Source organism: Mobula hypostoma, chromosome 15, assembly GCF_963921235.1.
Source record: "Mobula hypostoma chromosome 15, sMobHyp1.1, whole genome shotgun sequence".
Classification (NCBI taxonomy): Eukaryota; Metazoa; Chordata; class Chondrichthyes; order Myliobatiformes; family Myliobatidae; genus Mobula; species Mobula hypostoma.
Window position 1 is genome coordinate 3,831,859 of NC_086111.1, and position 26,401 is coordinate 3,858,259.

At 49.8% G+C, this 26,401-nt stretch overlaps 1 protein-coding gene across 1 annotated transcript in view; it reads right to left on the reverse strand.

Annotated features, from left to right (window-relative positions):
• The window catches only part of LOC134356650 (calcium/calmodulin-dependent protein kinase type 1-like), a 284,479-nt gene that overhangs the window by 16,732 nt on the left and 241,346 nt on the right, over positions 1–26,401 (reverse strand). The window contains exons 5-8 of the mRNA XM_063067628.1: positions 11,320–11,458; positions 8,969–9,095; positions 7,922–7,997; positions 3,834–3,946 (exon numbers count right to left, since the gene is read on the reverse strand). Of these exons, the coding sequence (XP_062923698.1) occupies positions 3,834–3,946; positions 7,922–7,997; positions 8,969–9,095; positions 11,320–11,458 (455 nt within the window). The remainder of the gene's footprint in view (positions 1–3,833; positions 3,947–7,921; positions 7,998–8,968; positions 9,096–11,319; positions 11,459–26,401) is intronic.

Below are 26,401 nucleotides of genomic sequence, written 5' to 3' on the forward strand. Positions count from 1 at the left end.
CTGTCTTCACTAAGGAGGACATAAATAATCTTCCAGAAATAATAGGGGACAGAGGGTCCAGTGAGATGGAGGAACTGAGCGAATTCCATGTTAGTAGGTAAGTGGTGTTAGGTAAATTGAAGGGATTGAAGGCAGATAAATCCCCAGGGCCAGATGGTCTGCATCCTAGAGTGCTTAAGGAAGTAGCCCAAGAAATAGTGGATGCATTAGTGATAATTTTTCAAAACTCGTTAGATTCTGGACTAGTTCCTGAGGATTGGAGGGTGGCTAATGTAACCCCACTTTTTAAAAAAGGAGGGAGAGAGAAACCAGGGAATTATAGACCGGTTAGCCTAACGTCGGTGGTGGGGAAACTGCTGGAGTCAGTTATCAAGGATGTGATAACAGCACATTTGGAAAGCGGTGAAATCATCGGACAAAGTCAGCATGGATTTGTGAAAGGAAAATCATGTCTGACAAATCTCATAGAATTTTTTGAGGATGTAACTAGTAGAGTGGATAGGGGAGAACCAGTGGATGTGGTATATTTGGATTTTCTAAAGGCTTTTGACAAGGTCCCACACAGGAGATTAGTGTGCAAACTTAAAGCACACGGTATTGGGGGTAATGTATTGGTGTGGGTGGAGAATTGGTTAGCAGACAGGAAGCAAAGAGTGGGAATAAATGGGACCTTTTCAGAATGGCAGGCAGTGACTAGTGGGGTACCGCAAGGCTCAGTACTGGGACCCCAGTTGTTTACAATATATATTAATGACTTGGATGAGGGAATTAAATGCAGCATCTCCAAGTTTGTGGATGACACAAGTGTTAGCTGTGAGGAGGATGCTAAGCGGATGCAGGGTGACTTGGATAGGTTGGGTGAGTGGGCAAATTCATGGCAGGTGCAATTTAATGTGGATAAATGTGAAGTTATCCACTTTGGTGGCAAAAATAGGAAAACAGATTATTATCTGAATGGTGGTCGATTAGGAAAAGGGGAGGTGCAACGAGACCTGGGTGTCATTATACACCAGTCATTTAAAGTGGGCATGCAGGTACAGCAGGCGGTGAAAAAGGCGAATGGTATGCTGGCATTTATAGCGAGAGGATTCGAGTACAGGAGCAGGGAGGTACTACTGCAGTTGAACAAGGCCTTGGTGAGACTACACCTGGAGTATTGTGTGCAGTTTTGGTCCCCTAATCTGAGGAAAGACATCCCTGCCATAGAGGGAGACAAAGAAGGTTCACCAGATTGATTCCTGGGATGGCAGGACTTTCATATGAAGAAAGACTGGATGAACTGGGCTTGTACTCGTTGGAATTTAGAAGATTGAGGGGGGATCTCATTGAAACGTATAAAATCTTAAAGGGATTGGACAGGCTAGATGCAGGAAGATTGTTCCCGATGTTGGGGAAGTCCAGAACGAGGGGCCACAGTTTGAGGATAGAGGGGAAGCCTTTTAGGACCGAGATTAGGAAAAACTTCTTCACACAGAGAGTGGTGAATCTGTGGAATTCTCTGCCACAGGAAACAGTTGAGGCCAGTTCATTGGCTGTGTTTAAGAGGGAGTTAGATATGGCCCTTGTGGCTACGGGGATCAGGGGGTATGGAGGGAAGGCTGGGGCGGGGTTCTGAGTTAGATGATCAGCCATAATCATAATAAATGGCGGTGCAGGCTCGAAGGGCCGAATGGCCTACTCCTGCACCTATTTTCTATGTTTCTATGTTTCTATGTTTCTAGTTTGTCCTTCTTCCCCTCCCCACACCTTTTTATTCTGCCATCTTCCCCCTTCCTTTTCATCCTAATGAAGGGTCGCAGTCAGAAACTTCCAGTGTTTATTTCTCTCCATAGATGCTGCCTGACCTGCTGAGTTCCTCCAGCAATTTGTGTCTGCATCCAGCATTCGCAGAATCTCGTGTTCCTCACTAAAATGTCAGCCGTGGCTAGCAATTGTGAGTTTAAGTCCCGTTCCAGGGATCTGAGCCCATACAGGAGGGTGACAATGAAGTGCCACACTCAGGAACTGCTGCATTGTTAGACCATAAGACAAAGGCCATTCAATCTGTTCCACCATTCCATCATGACTAATTTATTTTCCCTCTCAACTCCATTCTCCTGCCTTCTTCCTGTAACCTTTGACCTACTGATCAAGATCTTATCAACTTTCACTTTAAATATATCCAATGATTTGGCCTCAATAGCCTCCTGTGGCAATGAATTCCACAGTTTCTGTCTGTGGCTAAAGAAATTTCTCCTCATCTCTGAAGCCGTCCTTCTAAGGCTGTTGAGTCCTTGCTGTGGGGTAGAATTTCAAATTAGAGTTCCCCCCTCTCCTGAGTACAGGTGAAGGATCTCACAGTGCCCCTTCAATAAATCATCCCATCATTATCATACATACAAGAGATTCTGCAGATGCTGGAAATCCAGAGCAACGCACACGAAATGCCGGAGGAGCTCCGGTAGCATCTATGGAAATGAGTAAACAGTCGACGTTCGGAGCCCAGGACTAGAAAGGAATGGGGAAGGGGTCGGAATAAGAAGCTGGGGGAGGGAAAGGTAAAGAGCTTGAGAAGAAGGAATTTGACAGGACAGGAGAGTGGACCATGTGAGAGAGGGGAGGAGGAGAGACACGGGGTGGGGGGTGATAGGCAGGTGAGAAGAACAGCAGGGATGGGGGGGCAGGGGGCAGAGTGGGAAATGGAAGAAAAGGAAAGTTCCCTGGACTGGAGGGTTTGAGTTGTTGGGAAAGATTAGACAGAATTGTTTTTGATTGTCATTTGTACTGTGATACAGTGAAAAACTTTGTCTTATATGCCATCCAAAAAGGTCAGCTCACTACAACGGTGCATTAGAGTAGTACAAGGGAAAACAATTAACAACATGTATAATAAAGTATTACAAGGGAAGTGGGGTTCAGGCAGACAATAAAGTGAAAGTCTATAACCAGGTAGACTGCAAGGTCAAGAGTGCCCCTTATGGTACCAGGGGATCTTATCACAACAGAATAGATGTTGTCCTTGAGCCTGGTGGTAGCAGGTTTCTCTCCTTTGTATCTTCTGCCCAATGGGAGAGGGGAGAATAGAGAATGTCTGGGCAGGGACGGGTCAATGATTATAATGACTGCTCTTCCAAGGCAGTGAGAAATGTACACAGATGGGAAAAGCATCAGAATTCACAACAAAGAACCGGACCATTCACAGATGCAAATGGCTTTGTACACCGGAACAAATAGTAACGCAACTACCAGTTTACAATTTTCAAAAAAGCACAGGAGTGGTTAATATTTGTATCATGGTTGGAGATGACTTCTTCTAAGTCATCTTCTTCTAAGTTAATTCTCTCAATTGCTCTGGAGCTCAGTCTGTGGTGTAAAAAAATTCTCAAGTACAATTAACCCAAGCAAAGCAAAATAACACACGTGTTTGAGATTTGAAATAAAAGCAAACAGTTCAGGTAATGTTCATCATGCCAGGCAGCCCCTGTGAAGAGACAAGGACAGCAAAAACTTCAGCTCGATCACCTATCTGAACCGCTTTGATGTGACGTCACAAAACTGAAATGTTAACCAATTTCTCTCTCAACAGACGCTACCTCATCTATTGAGTCTCTCCAGAATTCTTTGTTTTAAAGTCGACTTTCTTTCACACACACACGGGATAAAAATGTCTTCTGGATTATTCCTCTCACAAGGAAACACGCTTAAATTAAATGCCTCCTTAAAAACAAAGTAATATTCCTGCAAATGGGTCAGGCCACGATTACAGGCGGGAACCCATGCTGAGGAAAGCCATTGCATATTGCATGGACCTCAGAATGTCACAGCACCGATGTAACAAGGTAATGGAGTTGTACCGGAGTCAGAAATATCATCCCAGTATGGAGAATCAAATTCATATTCAGCCTTTAAGATCTGCTCAAAAAGCTTTGCATCATTTTCATCGTAGAATGGAGGATAACCACACAGTCTGTAGAAGAGAAAGAAAAGAGGAAATGTCACACCAACGATAGCAAGATTTAATGTCCTTATCATATTGTTTCCCATTTCACTTCACTAAAGCCGATCATCCAGTCTTTATCACGTGGTGCATAGTGAGAGCTTTTCCTATACTACACCAGTGTCTGCACTTTCAGAAAGGCTCCTTTTCATTGACTACAACTCTGCCTTTAATACCATCATTCCAAATAAACTGATTCCTAAGCTCCGGAACCTGGGCCTTAGCACTCAGATCTGCAGCTGGATCTTTAACTTCCTCACAGACAGGGCCCAGGCTGTAAAAATAGGGGACAAGCTCTCCTCTACAATCACTCTGAGCACCGGTGCCCCACAAGGCTGTGTACTCAGCCCCCTGCTGTACTCACTGTACAGCCATGATTGTGTAGCCAAGTTTCCATCGAACTCAATATATAAGTTTGCTGATGACACAACAATTGTAGGCCGTATCTCAGGTAATGATGAGTTTGAGTACAGAGAGGAAATTAAGAACCTGGTGGCATGGTGCAAAGACAATAACCTATCCCTCAACATCAGCAAGACAAAGGAATTGGTTGTTGACTTCAGAAGGAGTAGCAGACCGCATGACCCAATTTACATCGGTAGTGCACAAGTGGAACAGGTCAAAAGCTTTAAGATCCTCGGGGTCAATATCACAAATGACCTGACTTGGTCCAACCAAGCAGAGTCCACTGCCATGAAAGCCCACCAGCACCTTTACTTCCTGAGAAAACTAAAGAAATTTGGCCTGTCCTCTAAAACCCTCACTAATTTTTATAGATGCACCATAGAAAGCATTCTTCTAGGGTGCATCACAACCTGGTATGGAAGTTGTCCTGTCCAAGACCGAAAGAAGCTGCAGAAGATCGTGAACATGGTGCAGCACATCACACAAACCAATCTTCCGTCCGTGGACTCACTTTACACCGCATGCTGTCGGAGCAGTGCTGCCAGGATAATCAAGGACACGACCCACCCAGCCAACACACTTTTCATTGTCATAGTCATACTTTATTGATCCCGAGGGAAATTGGGTTTCATTATAGTTGCACCAACCAAGAATAGAGTATAAATATAGCAATATAAAACCATAAATAATTAAATAATAATATGTAAATTATGCCAGGAAACAAGTCCAGGACCAGCCTATTGGCTCAGGGTGTCTGACCTTCCAAAGGAGGAGTTGTAAAGTTTGATGGTCACAGGCAGGAATGACTTCCTATGACGCTCTGTGTTGCATCTCGGTGGAATGAGTCTCTGGCTGAATGTACTCCTGTGCCCAACCAATACATTATGTAGTGAATGGGAGACATTGTCCAAGATGGCATGCAACTTAGACAGCATCCTCTTTTCAGACACCACCGTGAGAGAGTCCAGTTCCATCCCCAGAACATCACTGGCCTTACGAATGAGTTTGTTGATTCTGTTGGTGTCTGCTACCCTCAGCCTGCTGCCCCAGCACACAACAGCAAACATGATCGCACTGGCCACCACAGACTCGTAGAACATCCTCAGCATCTTCCGGCAGATGTTAAACGACCTCAGTCTCCTCAGGAAATAGAGACAGCTCTGACCCTTCTTGTAGACAGCCTCAGTGTTCTTTGACCAGTCCAGTTTATTGTCAATTTGTATACCCAGGTATTTGTAATCCTCCACCATGTCCACACTGACCCCCTGGATGGAAACAGGGGTCACCGGTGCCTTAGCTCTCCTCAGGTCTACCACCAGCTCCTTAGTCCTTTTCACATTAAGCTGCAGATAATTCTGCTCACACCATGTGACAAAGTTCCTTACCGTAGCCCTGTACTCAGCCTCATCTCCCTTGCTGATGCATTCAACTATGGCAGAGTCATCAGAAAACTTCTGAAGATGACAAGACTCTGTGCAGTAGTTGAAGTCTGAGGTGTAAATGGTGAAGAGAAAGGGAGACAGGACAGTCCACTGTGGAGCCCCAGTGCTGCTGATCACTCTGTTGGACACACAGTGTTGCAAGCACACGTACTGTGGTCTGCCAGTCAGGTAATCAAGAATCCATGATACCAGGGAAGCATCCACCTGCATCGCTGTCAGCTTCTCCCCCAGCAGAGCAGGGCGGATGGTGTTGAACGTACTGGAGAAGTCAAAAAACATGACCCTCACAGTGCTCGCTGGCTGGTCCAGGTGGGCGTAGACACGGTTCAGCAGGAAGACGATGGCATCCTCAATTCCTAGTCGGTGCTGGTAGGCGAACTGGAGGGGATCTAAGTGTGGCCTGACCATAGGCCGGAGCAGCTCCAGAACAAGTCTCTCCAGGGTCTTCATGATGTGGGAGGTCAATGTCACCGGTCTGTAGTCATTGAGGCCGCTGGGGCGCGGCGTCTTCGGCACAGGGACGTGGCAGGATGTCTTCCACAGCACAGGAACCCTCCGGAGCCTCAAGCTCAGGTTGAAGACATGGCGAAGTACTCCACATAGCTGAGGGGCACAGGCTTTGAGCACCCTGGTACTGACACCATCTGGTCCTGCAGCCTTGCTTGGGTTGAGACGTTTCAACTGTCTTCTCACCTGTTCAGCCGTGAAGCCCACCGTGGTGGTTTCATGTGGGGGAGGGGAATAGTCATGAGAGCAGGGTGGGGGACTGTGAGGACGGGTAGGAGGGGAGAGTGGAATATGTGTTGGTTGGGGGCCGACAACAGGTGACTCATGTGGGGGATGGGCAGATGGGCAGGGGCCACAATGTCAAATCTGTTAAAGAACAGGTTAAGTTCATTGGCCCTGTCCACACTGCCCTCAGCTCCTCTGTTGCTAGTTTGCTGGAACCCAGTGATGGTCCTCGTCCCACTCCAGACCTCTCTCATGTTGTTCTGCTGGAGTTTCCACTCAAGCTTCCTCCTGTACCTGTTTTTAGCCTCCCTGATCCTGGCTACCAGATCCCTCTGTATTGCCCTCAGCTCCTCCCTATATCCATCTCTAAACGCCCTCTTTTTAGCGTTCAGGATGTCCTTAATGTCCTTTGTTACCCATGGCATGTTATTTGAATAACAAAGGACAGTTCTTGCCAGAACATTGCAGTCCACACAGAAGCTGATGCACTCTCTTCGTCCCTCTTCCCTCTGGGAGAAGGCTCAGGAGCTTGAAGACTCGTACGGCCAGATTTGGGAACAGCTTCTTTTCAACTGTGATAAGATTGCTGAACGGATCCTGACCCGGATCTGGGCCGTACCCTCCAAATATCCGGACCTGCCTCTCGGTTTTTTTGTACTACCTTACTTTCCATTTTTCTATTTTCTATTTATGATTTATAATTTAAATTTTTAATATTTACTGTCGATTTGTAATCCAGGGAGCGGGAAGCGCAGAATGAAATATCGCTGTGATGATTGTACGTTCTAGTATCAATTGTTTGGTGACAATAAGGTATAAAGTGTAGAGTATAAAGTATCTGTAATACATTTTGGTACATTCTAAAGGACACATGCAAAATGCTGCTTTGATACAAGGATTTCTTTATTCTCAAGGCACAGCAGCGAAAAGAAGGGCATTACTCACATCTTCTTCGCACAGTCTGACAGTTTTGAACAAATTTAAATTAAATGTGATTATTTTGCAGGATCATTCACTCAGTATGGTACAGATGTCAGTGCTGAGGACTGAATACCCCTATTGTTAGGCCGAATGCAGAAAGTTTCTGTAAATGCTCTCAACAAGAACATCCACATCTTCACCAGTTCCTCACTTCAGAGAGACGTACTTGTAGTCACTCTTAGTACAATTAGTATTTTAATCTGGAAACAATATTTCTACCTTTTATATCGGACCTCATGGAGTGAAGACAGTAGACAGTACATGTAGGGGACATTCAAACCTTGGTCACTCCCAACAGAACCTATTGCAATTCATTATTAATGGATTTTAATTATACCACCCACTTGCCCCTCGTCAAATACAGGAACACTTGAACATAGCTTACAAAATGTAGGAGATGACTCCTATGGACCAGCAATCGACTGCTTTACTGTAGGGTTTCTGGGCCAGGACCTCTGGAGCTGAGGAGACAAGTCAACAGATGAACGGGTTTAGCAGAAGACAGACACCCTACAGCAACCAGTTGCAGAAATAGTAGTGCAAATCAAAACTCTCTCCAAGATCAAGCAGTTCACCCATTTCCCTTGTGATATGGTAGACATGTTTTTACACCATGGGGGCGTTGGAAAGTATGAAGGTGCTTTAGGGGGGTGTTGGGCTGTAAAAGGTTGGGAGACACTTTTTTTAGACCATAAGACATTGGCACAGAATTAGGCCATTTGGCCCAATGAGTCTGCTCCACCAAGTCATCTTGGCTGATTTATTATCCCTCTCAGTCCCATCCCCTGCCTTCTCCCTGTAACCTTTGGCACCCTGACTAATCAAGAACCTATCAACTTCTGCCTTAAATATACCCAATCACTTGGCCTCCACAGCCATCTGTAGCAATGAATTCCATAAATTCACCACCCTCTGGCTAAAGAAATTCCTCCTCATCTCTGTTCTAAAGGGGCGTCCTTGTATCCTGAGGCTGTGCCCTCTGGTCCTATGCGCACCCATCATAGGAAACATTCCCTCCACATCCATTCTGTCTGGGCCTTTCAATATTTGATAGGATTCAATGAGATCCACCCTCATTTTTCTAAATTCTAGTGATTTTAAATAAAATTTGAGCAACTTTCAATTGATTAAGATTTGGGAAACTTTGGTGGCACACACCCACTCCACCCCTGCTATCACAAATTCTTAACTCCATTTTTACTTCCAAACAGGAGGCACCGGGGACTTCTTTAGTCAATTCTCAAGTACCAACTGTTATGTGCCTATGCCCCCCGTGTCTTCCCCATCTGTGGAAACCCTCCGTAGTGTCAATGTTTCTTCTTGTCGCTGCTACTCATTTTCAGCCTTCCAAGCATCGTTTCATTCTTGGTCCCTCTGGTGAGATGGATGACATGGGTTCCCTCATTCAACCTGTTATTTCCTGTAGACTCACCCACATATCCTGGAGTCCCACATGCTGTTGACATCACACTCCCAGTTCCCTCAATTTTAGACAGGCCAAAATCACTGATCATTATCTTGGAATCTTCGTCAACACTGTAGTAGAGCAGATTCTCTGGCTGAGAGACAATAGCAAATAAAGATTAAGATTGGTCATTTAATCTGGAAGACCCTACATTACACGTACACAGTAGGTAAGTCAAGGGCAACGCACACAAAATGCTGGAGGAACTCAGCAGGTCAGGCAGCATCTAGGAAAAGGGTACAGTTGATGTTTCGGGCCAAAACTTTTGACAGGACTGGAGAAAAATAGCTGAGGAGTAGATTTAAAAAGTGGGGAGGGGAGAGAGAACCACATGGTGATAGGTGAAACCTGAAGGGGGGGATGGGGGGTGAAGTAAGGAGCTGGAAAGTTGATTGGCTAAAGGGACAGAAGGCCATGGATGAAAGAAAATGGGGGAGGAGCACCAGAGGGAGGCGACGGGCAGGCAAGGAGATAAGGTGAGAGAGGGAAAGGGGATGGGGAATGTTGGGGGGAGAGGTGGGTGGGGGCATTACCAGAAGTCAAAGAAATCGATGTTCATGCCACCAGGTTGGAGACTACCCAGACGGAATATAAGGTGTTGTTCCTCCAACCTGAGTGTGGCCTCATCACGACACTGGAGGAGGCCATGGATAGACATATGGGAATGGGAGGTGGAATTAAAATGGGTGGCCACTGGGAGATCCTGCTCTTTCTGGCGGAGTTCAGTAAGTCAAGGCCTATGAACGTCAGGGCACCACAGTAACACAGCAGTTAGCACGACTCAGAGCATCAAAGTTCAGAGTTCAGTTCTGGTACCAGCAGTAAGTAGCTTGTACCGTCTTCCTGTGAATGCGTGGATTTCATCTGGGTGCTTCAGTTTCCTCCCACGGCCCAAAGAAGCAGTGATCACAACACACTGGAGGAACTCAGCAGGTCGGGCAGCATACGTGAAAACGATCAGTCAACGTTTCGGGCCAGAACCCTTCGTCAGGACTGAAGAGGGAAGGGGCAGAGGCCCTACAAAGAAGGTGGGGGGAGGGTGGGAAGGAGAAGGCCGTGTCTTCACCATCCCCTCTGACCTTCCCCTCTCTGAGGCAGAACGTTCTGTCCTTAGCAAGGGCCTCACTTTTGTTCCCCTCCGTCCACACCTCAGTGAGTTCCGTGCCCGCCGTGACACTGAACTCTTCTTCCGTCGCCTACGTCTCCGAGCCTACTTCTTTGGCAAGGATTCCCCTCCCCCCACTGATGACCCCTTCTACCATCTTCAACCCTCCTCCTCCTCCTGGACACCCCGCCCGGGCCTTCTACCTGCACTTGATCTCTTCATCTCCAACTGTCGCCGAGACATCAACCGTCTCAACTTCACCACTCCACTCTCCTGTTCCAACCTCATTCCCTCTGAACGCACTGCCCTCCACTCTCTCCGCACTAATCCCAACCAAAAAAAAGCCTTCTCCTTCCCACACTCCCCCCACCTTCTTTAAAGGGCCTCTGCCCCTTCCCTCTTCAGTCCTGATGAAGGGTTCTGGCCCGAAACGTTGACTGATCGTTTCCACGGATGCTGCCCGACCTGCTGAGTTCCTCCAGCGTGTTGTGAGTGTTGCTTTGACCCCAGCATCTGCAGAGTATTTTGTGTTTCCAAAGAAGCAGTGGCTAGTAGGCTATTAGATCAATGTAAATTGTCCTGTGATTAGGCTAGAGTTAAGTGGGTGTGTTACGGGCCGTGTGGCTTGTTGGGCCACAAGGGCCTGTTCAATGCTGTATCTCTACATTAAAAAAAAAATTAAATGGATCTTTATGTATAAGTTAACTTTCACATTTCTTGAATTACCGCTAATATCACACCACAAAGAAAAACTACAAAATTATGAGAAGCTTTATGATAGGGCAGACAGCAGCAAGGGTATCTTTAACAAGAGACATAGGTTTAAGGTAAGGAGCAAGAGTTTTTTTTTCAGCCAGGAGGTGGTTTGAATTTGGAACACACTGCCTGAGAAGGTCAGACTTTCTACAACATTCACTATCGTCCAGATCAGCACCTTGATTGCCAAGGCAAAGAAGGCTGCAGATAAAATGTGATGAGCATAGGTGGGTCGGTATGATACGATGGGCCAAAGGGTCTGTTTCAGCCCTGTACGATTACCTATCTACAATGTGCTGCAAATGCATTGCAATCCCTCTGCCACTCTGTGCAGTGCGTCTCTCTCTAAGTATGTGTATAACTACAGCTGTACAGTATTCGGAATGAGGAAATACCTCGTAAATGCCTCAAATTAGTGGGAGTGTGTAACAGGACTTTCTGGTCACTGCCCACATACCTTCAGGTCTCTGTGCACGATGCCCAGTTCATGCAGATATGTGACCGCATCCAAGATTTGCTGGATCAACATGCTAGCATCTTTCTCAGTGTAGAAGCCTTTGTCCACAATCCTGTCAAACAGTTCTCCGCCAGACACACTGAAAGAGACAAATACAGGGAACACAGTGACAGCGACATCTTCACAATTTCGCCTTTGCTCACAAGTTGCTTTATTTTAGTTTGAGATACAACACAGAGTAGGCTCTCAGCATGTCCCAATTTAACCCGAATTTAGTCACAAGATCATTTACAATCTCCAATTAACTTCCTAACCGATACATCTTTGGGCCGTTGGGAGGAAACCGGAGGACCTGAGTAAAACCAACACATCCCGCACATTCCACAGATCCCGCACATTCCACAGATCCCACACATTCCATAGATCCCGCACATTCCACAGATCCCACACATTCCACAGATCCCGCACATTCCACAGATCCCACACATTCCACAGATCCCGCACATTCCACAGATCTCGCACATTCCACAGATCCCGCACATTCCACAGATCCCGCACATTCCACAGATTCCGCACATTCCACAGATCCCGCACATTCCACAGATCCCGCACATTCCACAGATGAGTGCAAGGCTCTCACTTAATAAGAAGAAACTTTGCAGCAATTCCTGGGCAGCACGACCTTGAGCAGTACAATTTTAGATTAGATTAGATTATGAGGACACTCAGTCCTCGTTTATTGTCATTTAGAAATGCATGCATTAAGAAATGATACAATGTTCCTCCAGAATGATATAACAGAAACACAGGACAAACCAAGACTAAAACTGACAAAACCACATAATTATAATATATAGTTACAACAGTACAAAGCAATACCGTAATTTGATAAAGAGCAGACCATGGGCATGGTAAAAAAAAGTCTCAAGTCCCGATAGCCCATCATCTCACGCAGACGGTAGAAGGGAGAAACTCTCCCTGCCATGAGCCCCCAAGCACTGCAAACTTGCCGATGCAGCACCATTGGAAGCACCTGACCACAGCGGACTGAGTCCATCCGAAAACTTCGAGCCTCCGACCAGCCCTTCGACACCGAGCATCATCCTCTGCCAAGCACTCTGACCCCGCCCCAGCCGCCGAGCAACAAGCAAAGCCGAGGACTCGGGGCCTTCCCCTTCAGAGATTCTGGAGCACACAGTAGCAGCGGCAGCGAAACAGGCATTTCAGAAGTTTCACCAGATGTTCCTCTGTTCTCTCACGTCTGTCTCCATCAAATCAGGACTGTGCACAGCGCCCTACCTGACAAATACAGACATCACCACCAGAGTGGCCACTGCGAGCTGCGTCGCGTCACCATCTTCTCCTAAATTATTCACCTTCACTGTGAAGTGGTATAACTGAGTGTGCTTTGAAGCTCTGTGTAACTGTAACAAAGGCTCTATGGGGAATTATCAAAGTGTGGATTGTCTGGAGCCTGGTTATTCCTGGCTGCAGGAGTACATGCTGAGGGGACGCACTGAAGCTTGTAGCAGCCACTGCAAGGCCTCGGTGGGGAAGGACCACAATACAGGGTTTGTCCACTACTGGTCAAGGAGGGGCTGCTTTGGATGAGGTAACCCTCAATTATTGTGGTCGTGTACCACCCCAGGGGGCCACATGAGTGACAACAGTCCTATTGGTTTTAACGAATGTAATAGAACACTACTTAATGCACTGACTACGAATATCAGAATGGAAAGGGATTGCATGTTTTATTCTTGTAAATGTTTTTATTACGAATACTGTTTATTTTGATATATAAACAAACTTGGATTTTCGCTGCAAGATGTCCTCAGACTTGACCGGCACATTGCATGGAGAGCTGGACTATGCGCATTGACACTCACGTCCTTCGTGCGGTAGCGAGCACCCTGACAAGCTGCGTCACTGCACGGTACGGAACCCGCACTGCGGCAGATCGGAAGGCCCTACATCAGGTAGTCAAAACTGCCCAACGCATTACTAGCACCAGCTTGTCCACCATCAAGGACGTATCTACAGAAAGGAGCCACACACCCTGCTCATGGACTGTTGTCCCACTGTCGTATCTACACCAGGACCAAAGGACTCAAAAACAAGCAGAACTTCCACCTGCTAATCCATCCTTCCACACCCCCAGCCAGCACTACTTTATCACTTCCCTTTGGTCACCTCATGTACAGACACTCCCGTGGACACGTGTATAAGCTATCATATGCATTTATATTTATTGTTTCTTTTTATTATTATTTGTGTCATTATCTTTTGTGTTTTTTTGTGCTGCATCGGATCTGGAGTAACAATTATTTTGTTCTCCTTTACACTGTGTACAGGAAATGACGTTAAATAATCTTGAATTTTGAAATGGAATGAGGTTTGGTGCAGCCGTCCGTTCGACAGGAAAAGGACCCTGTCCAGACTGCCGCTGCCGTGGATGCCCAGGAGCTGTACTCTGCGCAAAGCGATCTCAAACATTGCAGTGCTGGCCAATGATGTTGTCAGTGAAGATAAAACATACTGAGTAATAGATCATTCAATTTTCCAACATCACTAACGTAAATATTGCATCAGCAAAATATTTCAGAAGCTGTTACGTTGTGAACTTACTTAAGGAATTGGCAGCCTTCACTCAGAGAGCATCTACAAGGTAGCAGGGCCATCTCCATGGTGAGTGAGGACAGAACAACCTATTCCCAAAAGCTTACTCAATTCCTGAGGGCAGCAAGGCGGGCAGAGCCTGGGGAGGACTGGCAATGCCATAAGCACAGTGGTCAGTTACTCCAAACACATACAGACATAAAATAATTTGTCACAAAATGGTCGAACATGAGTGAGCCTTGCAACAACTCCTTTCCTTCTCCTTATTCTGAATACAGCAACCAGCTAGCGCTCTTCCAAATCCAACATTATATTTTGTATCTGTACGATAGCTTACAGAGAGTCTGAAAGCTCTGACATCATCATACTTTCCCATCTAATAAACATTTATTTAGCAATACAGTGTGGAACAGGCCCTTCGAGTCACACTGCCCAGCAACTCCCGATAACCCCAAATTAACCCTACCCTAATCAAGGGACAACTTACAATGACCAATTAACCCACTCAGTATGCCTTTGGACTGTGGGAGGTGAAGGGCCACTCATTCCATGGGGCGCGCATAAACAGACTCACGCTGGGATTGAACGCTGAACTGCGACGAACAGAACTGTAAAAGTGCCACGATAACTGCTACACTACCGTGGCGCCCAAATTATTCCCTTTTGTAAAAGAGGTAAACTTCTAAGCAATCTAAAACATCTAAATTAACCACATTTTAACGTTTCTACTCTATGTCAAAGATTCGCAGTACCAGGTTGAATTTGGCAAACTCAGGTGCCCACGTTGAGAGTCAGAGAGACAACAGTGGACAGCTGACCACATTAGGGTTTATGACCACACTAATGCCTGTGACCGTACATGGGAACCCTGAAGTCACAATTACCCATTTGCCGACATTTCCCCACAAACTCCTGAAGCTGCAACTTTCTGTTATTCCTGTGATCAGTATGAAAATCTAAAAGCCTCCTTGTTGCTATCGATATTATGGTAACAGATCTGAAAAGTCGAACATGAACAGGGTGCACACAACTCATACCAACCCATCTTATGGACTAAGGGAACCGCTATCAGTGAACCAAGGTGTATTTGGTTAAACTTCAAAGTCAGAGTCACAGTTATTATCAAAGTATGTACATGTTAACATATAATACATTGAGATTCATTTTCTTGCAGCTTAACATCAGCCTCTATAATTTTCTCCTCCATGAACCCTTCCTTCCTCTCTTCATGCGGTACAGTGTGGTTTGTACTGTCAGAGCTGTTCCCATTATGCGGTAAATATAAGTAATTGATAGCACAACATACCACTTCACTGCATGGCTCTCGATCAGCAAAAAAGTCACGCATTTTCTTTAGAAAGTCATTCTGTGGCTACTCCTTTTGTATCCTCTGTATGCCAAGTGTTCCACAGTGAAAGCCCTAAATTCCTGGATATTGGTTCAATCTGATGGTACAATGTTATGATTGCAACAGTCCAAAGGATTAGAAACCAGGACAGATAACCCCTGCTATGCTCAGCAGTACAGAGTGCTGATGCACTGGAGAGATACATAATAACTAAAAGAGATCAAACTGAGAAAATGAAAAGATACCAAGGGGACAACTTCCTCCATGGGAATGTCCTTTCGGAGAATCCACTGTAGAACAACAGAAGGCCACTTTCTGCATAGTTCTGGAAAGATCTGAGAGGAGACTGGAGATGGATCAGTGGTAGAAGGCCATCATCTTGCTCATCAGTGCAACTTATACACTACTGTACTCATTTAAGAAAATAAGACAATATAATTCAAAGTTTAATTTTCAAACTCTAATTGTTGGTATCTGTTTATTCCTGTTTACTAATTTTACTAGAAGTAAAGAAATTGTAAATAAAGTGTGTGAAATTATCAATGAAACATTTTCCTAACCTTTTTTCCATTCTTGATACAAGTTAAATATGTCCTACATGCAACGTGGCCAAGTGGTTAAGGCATTCAACTAGTGACCTGAAGGTCGTGAGTTCGAGCCCCAGCCGAGGCAATGTGTTGTACCCTTGAGCAAGGTACTTAATCACACATTGCTCTGCGACGACACTGGTGCCAAGCTATATGGGTCCTAATGCCCTTCCCTTGGACTACATCGGTGTCATGGAGAGGGGAGACTTGTGGCATGGGCAACTGCTGGTCTTCCATATAACCTTGCCCAGGCCTGCGCCCTGGAGAGCAAAGACTTTCCAGGCGCAGATCCATGGTCTCGCAAGACTGACAGATGCCTTAACGTGCAAGGAAATAAGGGAAAATCTGCAGATGCTGAAAATCTGAGCAGCAGACACAAAATGGTGGAGAACTCAGCAGGCCAGGCAGCATCTAGGGAAAAGAGTACAGTCAACATTTTGGGCTGAGATCCTTCAGCAGGACTGGGGAAAATGATGAGGAGTAGGTTTAAAAGGTGGGGGGAGGTAATGGTGAAACACAAGGTGATAGATGCAACCGAGAGGGGGAGGGATGAAGTAAAGAGCTGGGAAGTTGATTGGTGAAAGAGATGCAGGACTGGAGAAGGCGGAATCTGATAGGAGAGGACAGGAGGCCATGGGAGAAAGAAAAGGGGGAGGAGCACCAGAGGGAGGTGATGGGCGGGCAAGGAGACAAGTGAGAGAGGGGAAAGGGGATGAGGAATGGTGAAAGGCGTGAGGATCCATAACCAGAAGGTCAAGAAATCAATGTTCATGCTATCAGGTTGTCCTCACTCACCACCCACCAGCCTCCATGTCCAGCACATAATTCTCCGCAACTTCTGCCATCTCCAATGGGATACAACCACTACGCACATTTTTCTCTCTCCCCCACTTTCTGATTTCCACAGGGATTCTTCCCTATGCGACTTCCTTGTCCATTCATCGCTCCCCACGGATCTCCCTCCTGGCACTTATCCTTGCAAGTGGAACAAGTGCTACACCTGCCCCTACACCTCCTCCCTCACTACCATTCAGGATGTATGGGGTGTCAGGGAGGGGTAGCCCCTCTGGAGGGGGAACATGTCGCATCCTTTTCAAGGCGGTTAGTCCACCTTTGGTCCCCACCTGGCACTCAGCTCTCACCTGTGGCTCCCCGTAGCTGTTTGCATGCGACAGCAGCCACACCCTGGGCAACAGCTTTGACAAGCCGGCTAAACCAGGTGAGGGTAGCCGACGGGTCTCAAACCCTCGGTGTGATAGGGAGTTGTCTATCCCAGCATGTGAAGACAGACTCCGGCGGATTGAGCGGACGAGACCAATGGAAGGTTCAATGGTCAAGAAGGTAGTCTCTGCAAGCGTCGTGGAACGCGTAGAGCACAAGACACAGAAGATGTCCTGGTCATCCACTGCACCTAGTCCCATCTCCAGCCGTCTAGACTCTGTCTTGCCACTGGATCCAGATGGGAATTGGGAAGAGAGAGTGAGGCTGACGCTGCGCAACTCTCCCTCACTTAAATCCAAGTCACGCGCTAGTCTCGACACCATCATAATTGTGCTGAGGTCCTCATTGAGGTCGACGATGGATGAACATAATTCAGGGACCCAACCAGTCCTTCCAGGTAAGGCGACACTTCCCCTGTGAGCCTGTTGGGGTCATCTACAGTGTCCAGTGTTCCCAGTGAGGCCTCCGGTATATTGGTGAGACCTGATGTAGATAGGGAGGATGCTTCGCCGAGCACCTATGCTCGGCCAGAAAAAGCAGGATTTCCCAGTGGCCACCCATTTTAATTCCATTTCCCATTCCCATTTCCACATGTCTACCCTTGACCTCCTCCACCGTTGTGATGAAGCCACACTTAGGTTAGAGGAACAACACCTTACATCCCAGGAAACACATACAAAAAGCTGGAGGAACTCAGCAGGCCAGGCAGCATCTATAGAAAAAATATTGGATTCTTGGATTTCCAGCATCTGCAGCTTGTTACGTAACCAGCCACAATGAATATCAATCGAGTCAGGTTATATAAAAACAACCAAACATTTATTAAACACAGATAAACAATAAACAAAAACCAAAACCTTAACTGGAAGTTAACCGCTATGCGGCCATTCAACAACTTGCCACTCAGTACTGGTTCTTAAAGCAATAAATGCAAAAACAATTCTTAAAGTGGTAAAGTCAAATACAGTTCTTAAAATGGTAAATTCGAAAGTCCAACAAATTTATGCATTCAATTGGGAGAGACTTTGCTGGAGAAGGATTTCTTCATAGATGCGACTTTCCTGCTGGTTCTGTCCAAAGGATTCACGATGAAGGAAATAAATGTCTTAAAACAACCGACCTTTCTTCTGACGAGCAAATCCTGCATGAACTACCTTGCTCTTTTGGCAGGAGTTATCTTCGTTGCAGATCGCTACTTCTTCAACGAAAACTCAATAAGGTCAATCCTTTATTAAACTGCCGAACATTCCCGACTTCTCTCAACCCTTCAGATCCTGCACTTCGATAAAGTCTTCACTCTCCAATACAACTGAAAAGGTACATCGACAAACCTGGCAGAAATGGGTAAACTGCCAGTCCAGCACTATTGTACCTTACAATAGAACGTAACACTCTGTTTTAAAAATGAAACTGCGTCATAAACAAATACGCAACGGAACAGAGACACTGACTAACATTCTAGCTGGAAAACTAACTGCGTCGCCAGGGGTCTTCCCTTTTATACCCGTGGTGAACATGTCATCACGTGAACTCACATCGGCAGGAAAATTACATCAGGTGACCTCCAAAAGACCATTACATCATTCTCACAAGAAAGTCACGAGATCTCCTTGAGGTATGTAACAAGATTTTCTCTTGTTTGTGATGGCATGAACATCAATTTCTCAAACTTTGGGTAATGGCCCCCCCTCACAATTCCCCATCCCCTGTTCCCTCTCTCACTTATCTCCTTGACTGCACATCGCCTCCCTCTGGTGCTCCTCCCCCTTTTCTTTCTCCCATGGCCTTCTGTCCTCTCCTATTAGACTCTCCCTTCTCCAGCCCTGTATCTCTTTCACCAATCAACTTCCCAGCTCTTTGCTTCCCCCACCCTTCCTGGTTTCAACTCTCACCTTGTGTTTCTTCCTCCCCTCCCCCCACCTTCTTTCTCTGACTCATCTCTTTCTCTCCAGTCCTGCTGAAATGTCTCGGCCCAAAACGGTGACTGTTTATTCTTTTCCATAGATGCTGCCTGGCCTGCTGAGTTCCTCCAGCATTCTGTGTGTATTGTTTATATGCAAGGAAGGTGCTTTCCTGAAACTCAAACCCATGTAATGGAGAGTTAATTATGCATCAGTATTTTCAATAAATGCATGAAGATTTAAATGGAATAAAATAAGATTAAGATTAAGATTAGCTTTATTTGTCACATGTATATTGGAACGCAGAGTGAAACACGCTGACCAGACTGCAAGTGTCTGGTGCCACACAGCTTGTTCACAATCTGCTAAACCTAAAACGCACATCTTTGGAATGAGGGAGCAAACCTGTGCACCCTGAGAAACCCCACACGGTCACGGGGAGAACGTCCGAGCTCCTCCCAGTCAGCGTCAGGAAACCCCACGCGGTCACGGGGAGAACACCCGAGCTACGTACGATCAGCGGCAGGAAACCCCACGCGGTCACAGGGAGAACGTCCGAGCTACGAACGGTCAGCGGCAGGAAACCCCACGCGGTAACGGGGAGAACGTCCGAGCTACGTACGGGCAGTGGCAGGAAACTCTACGCGGTCACGGGGAGAATGTCCGAGCTACGTACGATCAGCGGCAGGAAACCCCACGCGGTCACGGGGAGAACGTCAGAGCTACGTACGGTCAGTGGCAGGAAACCCCACGCGGTCACGGGGAGAACGTCCGAGCTACGTATGGTCAGTGGCAGGAAACTCTACGCGGTCACGGGGAGAACGTCCGAGCTACGTACGGTCAGCGGCAGGAAACCCCACGCGGTCACGGGGAGAGCGTCCGAGCTACGTACGGTCAGCGGCAGGAAACCCCACCCAGTTACGGGGAAAACGTCTGAGCTCCTCCCAGTCAGCGTCAGGAAACCCCACGCGGTCACGGGCAGAACATCCGAGCTCCTCACAGTCAGCGGCAGGAAACCCCACGCGGTCACAGGGAGAACGTCCGAGCTACGTACAGTCAGCGTCAGGAAACCCGATGCAGTCACAGGGAGAACGTCCGAGCTACGTACAGTCAGCGGCAGGAAACCCCATGTGGTCACAGGGAGAACGCCCGAGTTATGTACGGTCAGCGGCAGGAAACCCCACGCGGTCACGGGGAGAACGTCCGAGCTACGTACAGTCAGCGGCAGGAAACCCATGTGGTCACGGAGAGAACGTCCGAGCTCCTTGCAGTCAGCGACAGGAAACCCCACGCGGTCACGGGGAGAGCATCCGAGCTACGTACGGTCAGCGACAGGAAACCCCACCCAGTTACGGGGAAAACGTCTGAGCTCCTCCCAGTCAGCGTCAGGAAACCCCACGCGGTCACGGGGAGAACGTCCGAGCTCCTCACAGTCAGCGGCAGGAAACCCCACGCAGTCACGGGGAGAACGTCCGAGCTCCTCACAGTCAGCGGCAGGAAACCCCACGCGGTCACAGGGAGAACGTCCGAGCTACGTACAGTCAGCGGCAGGAAACCCCACGCGGTCACAGGGAGAACGCCCGAGCTATGTACGGTCAGCGGCAGGAAACCCCACGCGGTCACGGGGAGAACGTCCGAGCTACGTACAGTCAGCGGCAGGAAACCCACGTGGTCACGGAGAGAACGTCCGAGCTCCTTACAGTCAGCGACAGGAAACCCCACGCGGTCACGGGGAGAACGTCCGATCTACGTACAGTCAGCGTCAGGAAACCCGATGCAGTCACAGGGAGAACGTCCGAGCTACGTACAGTCAGCGGCAGGAAACCCCATGCGGTCACAGGGAGAACGCCCGAGTTATGTACGGTCAGCGGCAGGAAACCCCACGCGGTCACGGGGAGAACGTCCGAGCTACGTACAGTCAGCGGCAGGAAACCCACGTGGTCACGGAGAGAACGTCCGAGCTCCTTACAGTCAGCGACAGGAAACCCCACGCGGTCACGGGGAGAACGTCCGATCTACGTACAGTCAGCGTCAGGAAACCCGATGCAGTCACAGGGAGAACGTCCGAGCTACGTACAGTCAGCGGCAGGAAACCCCATGTGGTCACAGGGAGAACGCCCGAGTTATGTACGGTCAGCGGCAGGAAACCCCACGCGGTCACGGGGAGAACGTCCGAGCTACGTACAGTCAGCGGCAGGAAACCCCACGCCGTCACGGGGAGAACGCCCGAGCTACGTACGGTCAGCGGCAGGAAACCCCACGCAGTCACAGGGAGAACGTCCGAGCTACGTACAGTCAGCGGCAGGAAACCCCACGCGGTCACGGAGAGAACATCCGAGCTACGTACAGTCAGTGGCAGGAAACCCCACGCGGTCACGGGGAGAACGTCCGAGCTATGTACAGTCAGCGGCAGGAAACCCCACGCGGTCACGGAGAGAACGTCCGAGCTCCTTACAGTCAGCGACAGGAAACTCACGCGGTCACGGGGAGAACGTCCGAGCTACGTACAGTCAGCAGCAGGAAACCCCATGCGGTCACGGAGAGAACATCCGAGCTACGTACAGTCAGTGGCAGGAAACCCCACGCGGTCATGGGGAGAACGTCCGAGCTATGTACAGTCAGCGGCAGGAAACCCCACGCGGTCACGGAGAGAACGTCCGAGCTCCTTACAGTCAGCGACAGGAAACTCACGCGGTCACGGGGAGAACGTCCGAACTACGTACAGTCAGCGGCAGGAAACCCACGCGGTCACAGGGAGAACGTCCGAGCTATGTACAGTCAGCGGCAGGAAACCCCACGCGGTCACGGGGAGAACATCCAAGCTACGAACGGTCAGCGGCAGGAAATCCCACGCAGTCACGGGGAGAACGTCTGAGCTCCTCCCAGTCAGCGTCAGGAAACCCCACGCGGTCACGGGGAGAACGTCCGAGCTACGTACAGTCAGCGGCAGGAAACCCCACGCGGTCACAGGGAGAACGTCCGAGCTACATACAGTCAGCGGCAGGAAACCCCACGCGGTCACGGCGAGAACGCCCGAGCTATGTACAGTCAGCGGCAGGAAACCCCACGCGGTCACGGGGAGAACGTCCGAGCTACGAACGGTCAGCGGCAGGAAACCCCACACGGTCACAGGGAGAACGTCCGAGCTACGTACAGTCAGCGACAGGAAACCCCACCCGGTTACGGGGAGAACGTCTGAGCTCCTCCCAGTCAGCGGCAGGAAAACCCCATGCGGTCACGGGGAGAACGTCCGAGCTACCTACAGTCAGCAGCAGGAAACCCCGGCGGTCACGGGGAGAACGCCCGAGCTATGTACGGTCAGCGGCAGGAAACCCCACGCGGTCACGGGGAGAACGTCCGAGCTACGTACAGTCAGCGGCAGGAAACCCCACCCGGTTACGGGGAGAACGTCTGAGCTCCTCCCAGTCAGCGGCAGGAAACCCCACGCGGTCATGGGGAGAACGTCCGAGCTACGAACGGTCAGCGGCAGGAAACCCCACGCGGTCCAGGGAGAACGTCCGAGCTACGTACAGTCAGCGGCAGGAAACCCCACGCGGTCACGGGGAGAACGTCCGAGCTCCTCCCAGTCAGCGGCAGGAAATGCCACGCAGTCACGGGGAGAACGTCCGAGCTACATACAGTCAGCGGCAGGAAACCCCACGCGGTCACAGGGAGAACGTCCGAGCTACGTACAGTCAGCGACAGGAAACCCCACGCGGTCACGGCGAGAACGCCCGAGCTATGTACAGTCAGCGGCAGGAAACCCCACGCGGTCACGGGGAGAACATCCGAGCTCCTTACAGTCAGCGGCAGGAAATCCCACGCAGTCACAGGGAGAACGTCCGAGCTATGTACAGTCAGCAGCAGGAAACCCCATGCGGTCACGGAGAGAACATCCGAGCTACGTACAGTCAGTGGCAGGAAACCCCACACGGTCACGGGGAGAACGTCCGAGCTATGTACAGTCAGCGGCAGGAAACCCCACGCGGTCACGGAGAGAACGTCCGAGCTCCTTACAGTCAGCGACAGGAAACTCACGCGGTCACGGGGAGAACGTCCGAGCTACGTACAGTCAGTGGCAGGAAACCCCACGCGGTCACGGGGAGAACGTTCGAGCTACGTACAGTCAGCGGCAGGAAACCCACGCGGTCACAGGGAGAACGTCTGAGCTACGTACAGTCAGCGGCAGGAAACCCCACGCGGTCACGGGGAGAACGTCCGAGCTACGAACGGTCAGCGGCAGGAAATCCCACGCAGTCACAGGGAGAACGTCTGAGCTCCTCCCAGTCAGCGTCAGGAAACCCCACGCGGTCACGGGGAGAACGTCCGAGCTACGTACAGTCAGCGGCAGGAAACCCCACGCGGTCACGGCGAGAACGCCCGAGCTATGTACAGTCAGCGGCAGGAAACCCCACGCGGTCACGGGGAGAACGTCCGAGCTACGAACGGTCAGCGGCAGGAAACCCCACACGGTCACAGGGAGAACGTCCGAGCTACGTACAGTCAGCGACAGGAAACCCCACCCGGTTACGGGGAGAACGTCTGAGCTCCTCCCAGTCAGCGGCAGGAAACCCCGTGCGGTCACGGGGAGAACGTCCGAGCTACGTACAGTCAGCGGCAGGAAACCCCACGCGGTCACGGAGAGAACGTCCGAGCTACCTACAGTCAGCGGCAGGAAACCCCGGCGGTCACGGGGAGCACGCCCGAGCTATGTACGGTCAGCGGCAGGAAACCCCACGCGGTCACGGGGAGAACGTCCGAGCTACGTACAGTCAGCGGCAGGAAACCCCACCCGGTTACGGGGAGAACGTCTGAGCTCCTCCCAGTCAGCGGCAGGAAACCCCACGCGGTCATGGGGAGAACGTCCGAGCTACGAACGGTCAGCGGCAGGAAACCCCACGCGGTCCAGGGAGAACGTCCGAGCTACGTACAGTCAGCGGCAGGAAACCCCACGCGGTCACAGGGAGAACGTCCGAGCTACGTACAGTCAGCGACAGGAAACCCCACGCGGTCACGGCGAGAACGCCCGAGCTATGTACAGTCAGCGGCAGGAAACCCCACGCGGTCGCGGGGAGAACGTCCGAGCTCCTTACAGTCAGCGGCAGGGAACCCCACGCGGTCACAGGGAGAACGTCCGAGCTACGTACAGTCAGCGGCAGGAAACCCCACGCGGTCACGGGGAGAACGTCCGAGCTACGAACGGTCAGCGGCAGGAAATCCCACGCAGTCACGGGGAGAACGTCCGAGCTACGTACAGTCAGCGGCAGGAAATCCCACGCAGTCACGGGGAGAACGTCCGAGCTACGTACAGTCAGCGGCAGGAAACCCCACGCGGTCACGGGGAGAACGTCCGAGCTACGAACGGTCAGCGGCAGGAAATCCCACGCAGTCACGGGGAGAACGTCCGAGCTACGTACAGTCAGCGGCAGGAAATCCCACGCAGTCACGGGGAGAACGTCCGAGCTACGTACAGTCAGCGGCAGGAAACCCCACGCGGTCACAGGGAGAACGTCCGAGCTACGTACAGTCAGCGGCAGGAAACCCCACGCGGTCACGGCGAGAACGCCCGAGCTATGTACAGTCAGCGGCAGGAAACCCCACGCGGTCACGGGGAGAACGTCCGAGCTACGAACGGTCAGCGGCAGGAAACCCCACGCGGTCACAGGGAGAACGTCCGAGCTACGTACAGTCAGCGACAGGAAACCCCACCCGGTTACGGGGAGAACGTCTGAGCTCCTCCCAGTCAGCGTCAGGAAACCCCATGCGGTCACGGGGAGAACGTCCGAGCTCCTCACAGTCAGCGGCAGGAAACCCCGTGCGGTCACGGGGAGAACGTCCGAGCTACGTACAGTCAGCGGCAGGAAACCCCACGCGGTCACAGGGAGAGAACGTCCGAGCTACGTACAGTCAGCGGCAGGAAACCCCGGCGGTCATGGGGAGAACGCCCGAGCTATGTACGGTCAGCGGCAGGAAACCCCACGCGGTCACGGGGAGAACGTCCGAGCTACGTACAGTCAGCGGCAGGAAACCCCACCCGGTTACGGGGAGAACGTCTGAGCTCCTCCCAGTCAGCGGCAGGAAACCCCACGCGGTCACGGGGAGAACGTCCGAGCTACGAACGGTCAGCGGCTGGAAACCCCACGCGGTCCAGGGAGAACGTCCGAGCTACGTACAGTCAGCGGCAGGAAACCCCGGCGGTCACGGGGAGAACGTCCGAGCTACGTACAGTCAGCGGCAGCAAACCCCACGCGGTCACGGAGAGAACGTCCGAGCTACGTACAGTCAGCGGCAGGAAACCCCACGCGGTCACGGGGAGAACGTCCAAGCTACGTACAGTCAGCGGCAGCAAACCCCACGCAGTCACGGGGAGAACGTCCGAGCTACGTACAGTCAGCGGCAGGAAATGAGCCACAATCTTACAGGTGACACCCTATTCACATTGCACGATCAGCAGCAAATGGAGTGCTGGCAAAAGTAATGACAAACGGCAGTCCAAAACTAACAATTGTAAATGCAACTAACAAAACCAGACTGGAAAATGTTTGAAATAGTCAACATTTTCTGGTTCTACACTAAGAGAAATGTCTTTACCCAGGAAGTAGTGAGAATGTTAAGCAGTTAAGGGGGTCTCACACATACATTCAAAGGTACAGTAAATGCAAAGGAGAAATACATTGAATGAAGTAATTTGATAGAAGGATCATGTCAGAATCACAGTCAGCATCAGGTTTTATCACTGACATACGATGTGAATATTGTCGTTATACAGCAGTGGTACAGTGCAAGACATAAAACGTACTTTTAAGTTCCAAGCTAAATCAATCAAAAGAGGAAGAGCAAGGTCGAGTTCAAAATCCCCGTGACCATTCAGAAACCTGATGGCCGAAGGGTAAAAGCTGTTCCTAAACTGCTGAGTGTGAGTCTTCAGGCTCCTGTACCTCCTCCATGACGGTGGTAAAGAGAAGTGAGCATTCCTCAGTGATGGATGCTGCCTTCTTGAGCCACATGTGGAATATAAACACCAGCACACATTGTAGTGCACGTTCTGTGAAGTTCTATCTAAAATTGTGCTTAGGGAAAAATGGGGCAGATAATGGAGCTGTGGTTCTACTTGGGGACAGAGGAAGGAAGCCCCACCTGCGGGGTCACAGCCCCACCTGCTGGACAGAGTTAGAGAGCTCAGACCGTGCAGGTCTCGCACTGCCACCTAGTGGGCAGACTCAGAGAACTCAGCAAAGCACCTTGGCAGGTCAGAGCACTCCACTTGAACAGTGAGCAGTCTCCGACCATTTTAAGCAGCAAAAAGTGAAAAGGGAGAACATTGATTCAATGTGACAATATATGCCTGCTTTGTCAAGCAACTCAGTTTCATCCAGAAAAAGCAGAATTTCCTTGGTAGCCAACCATTT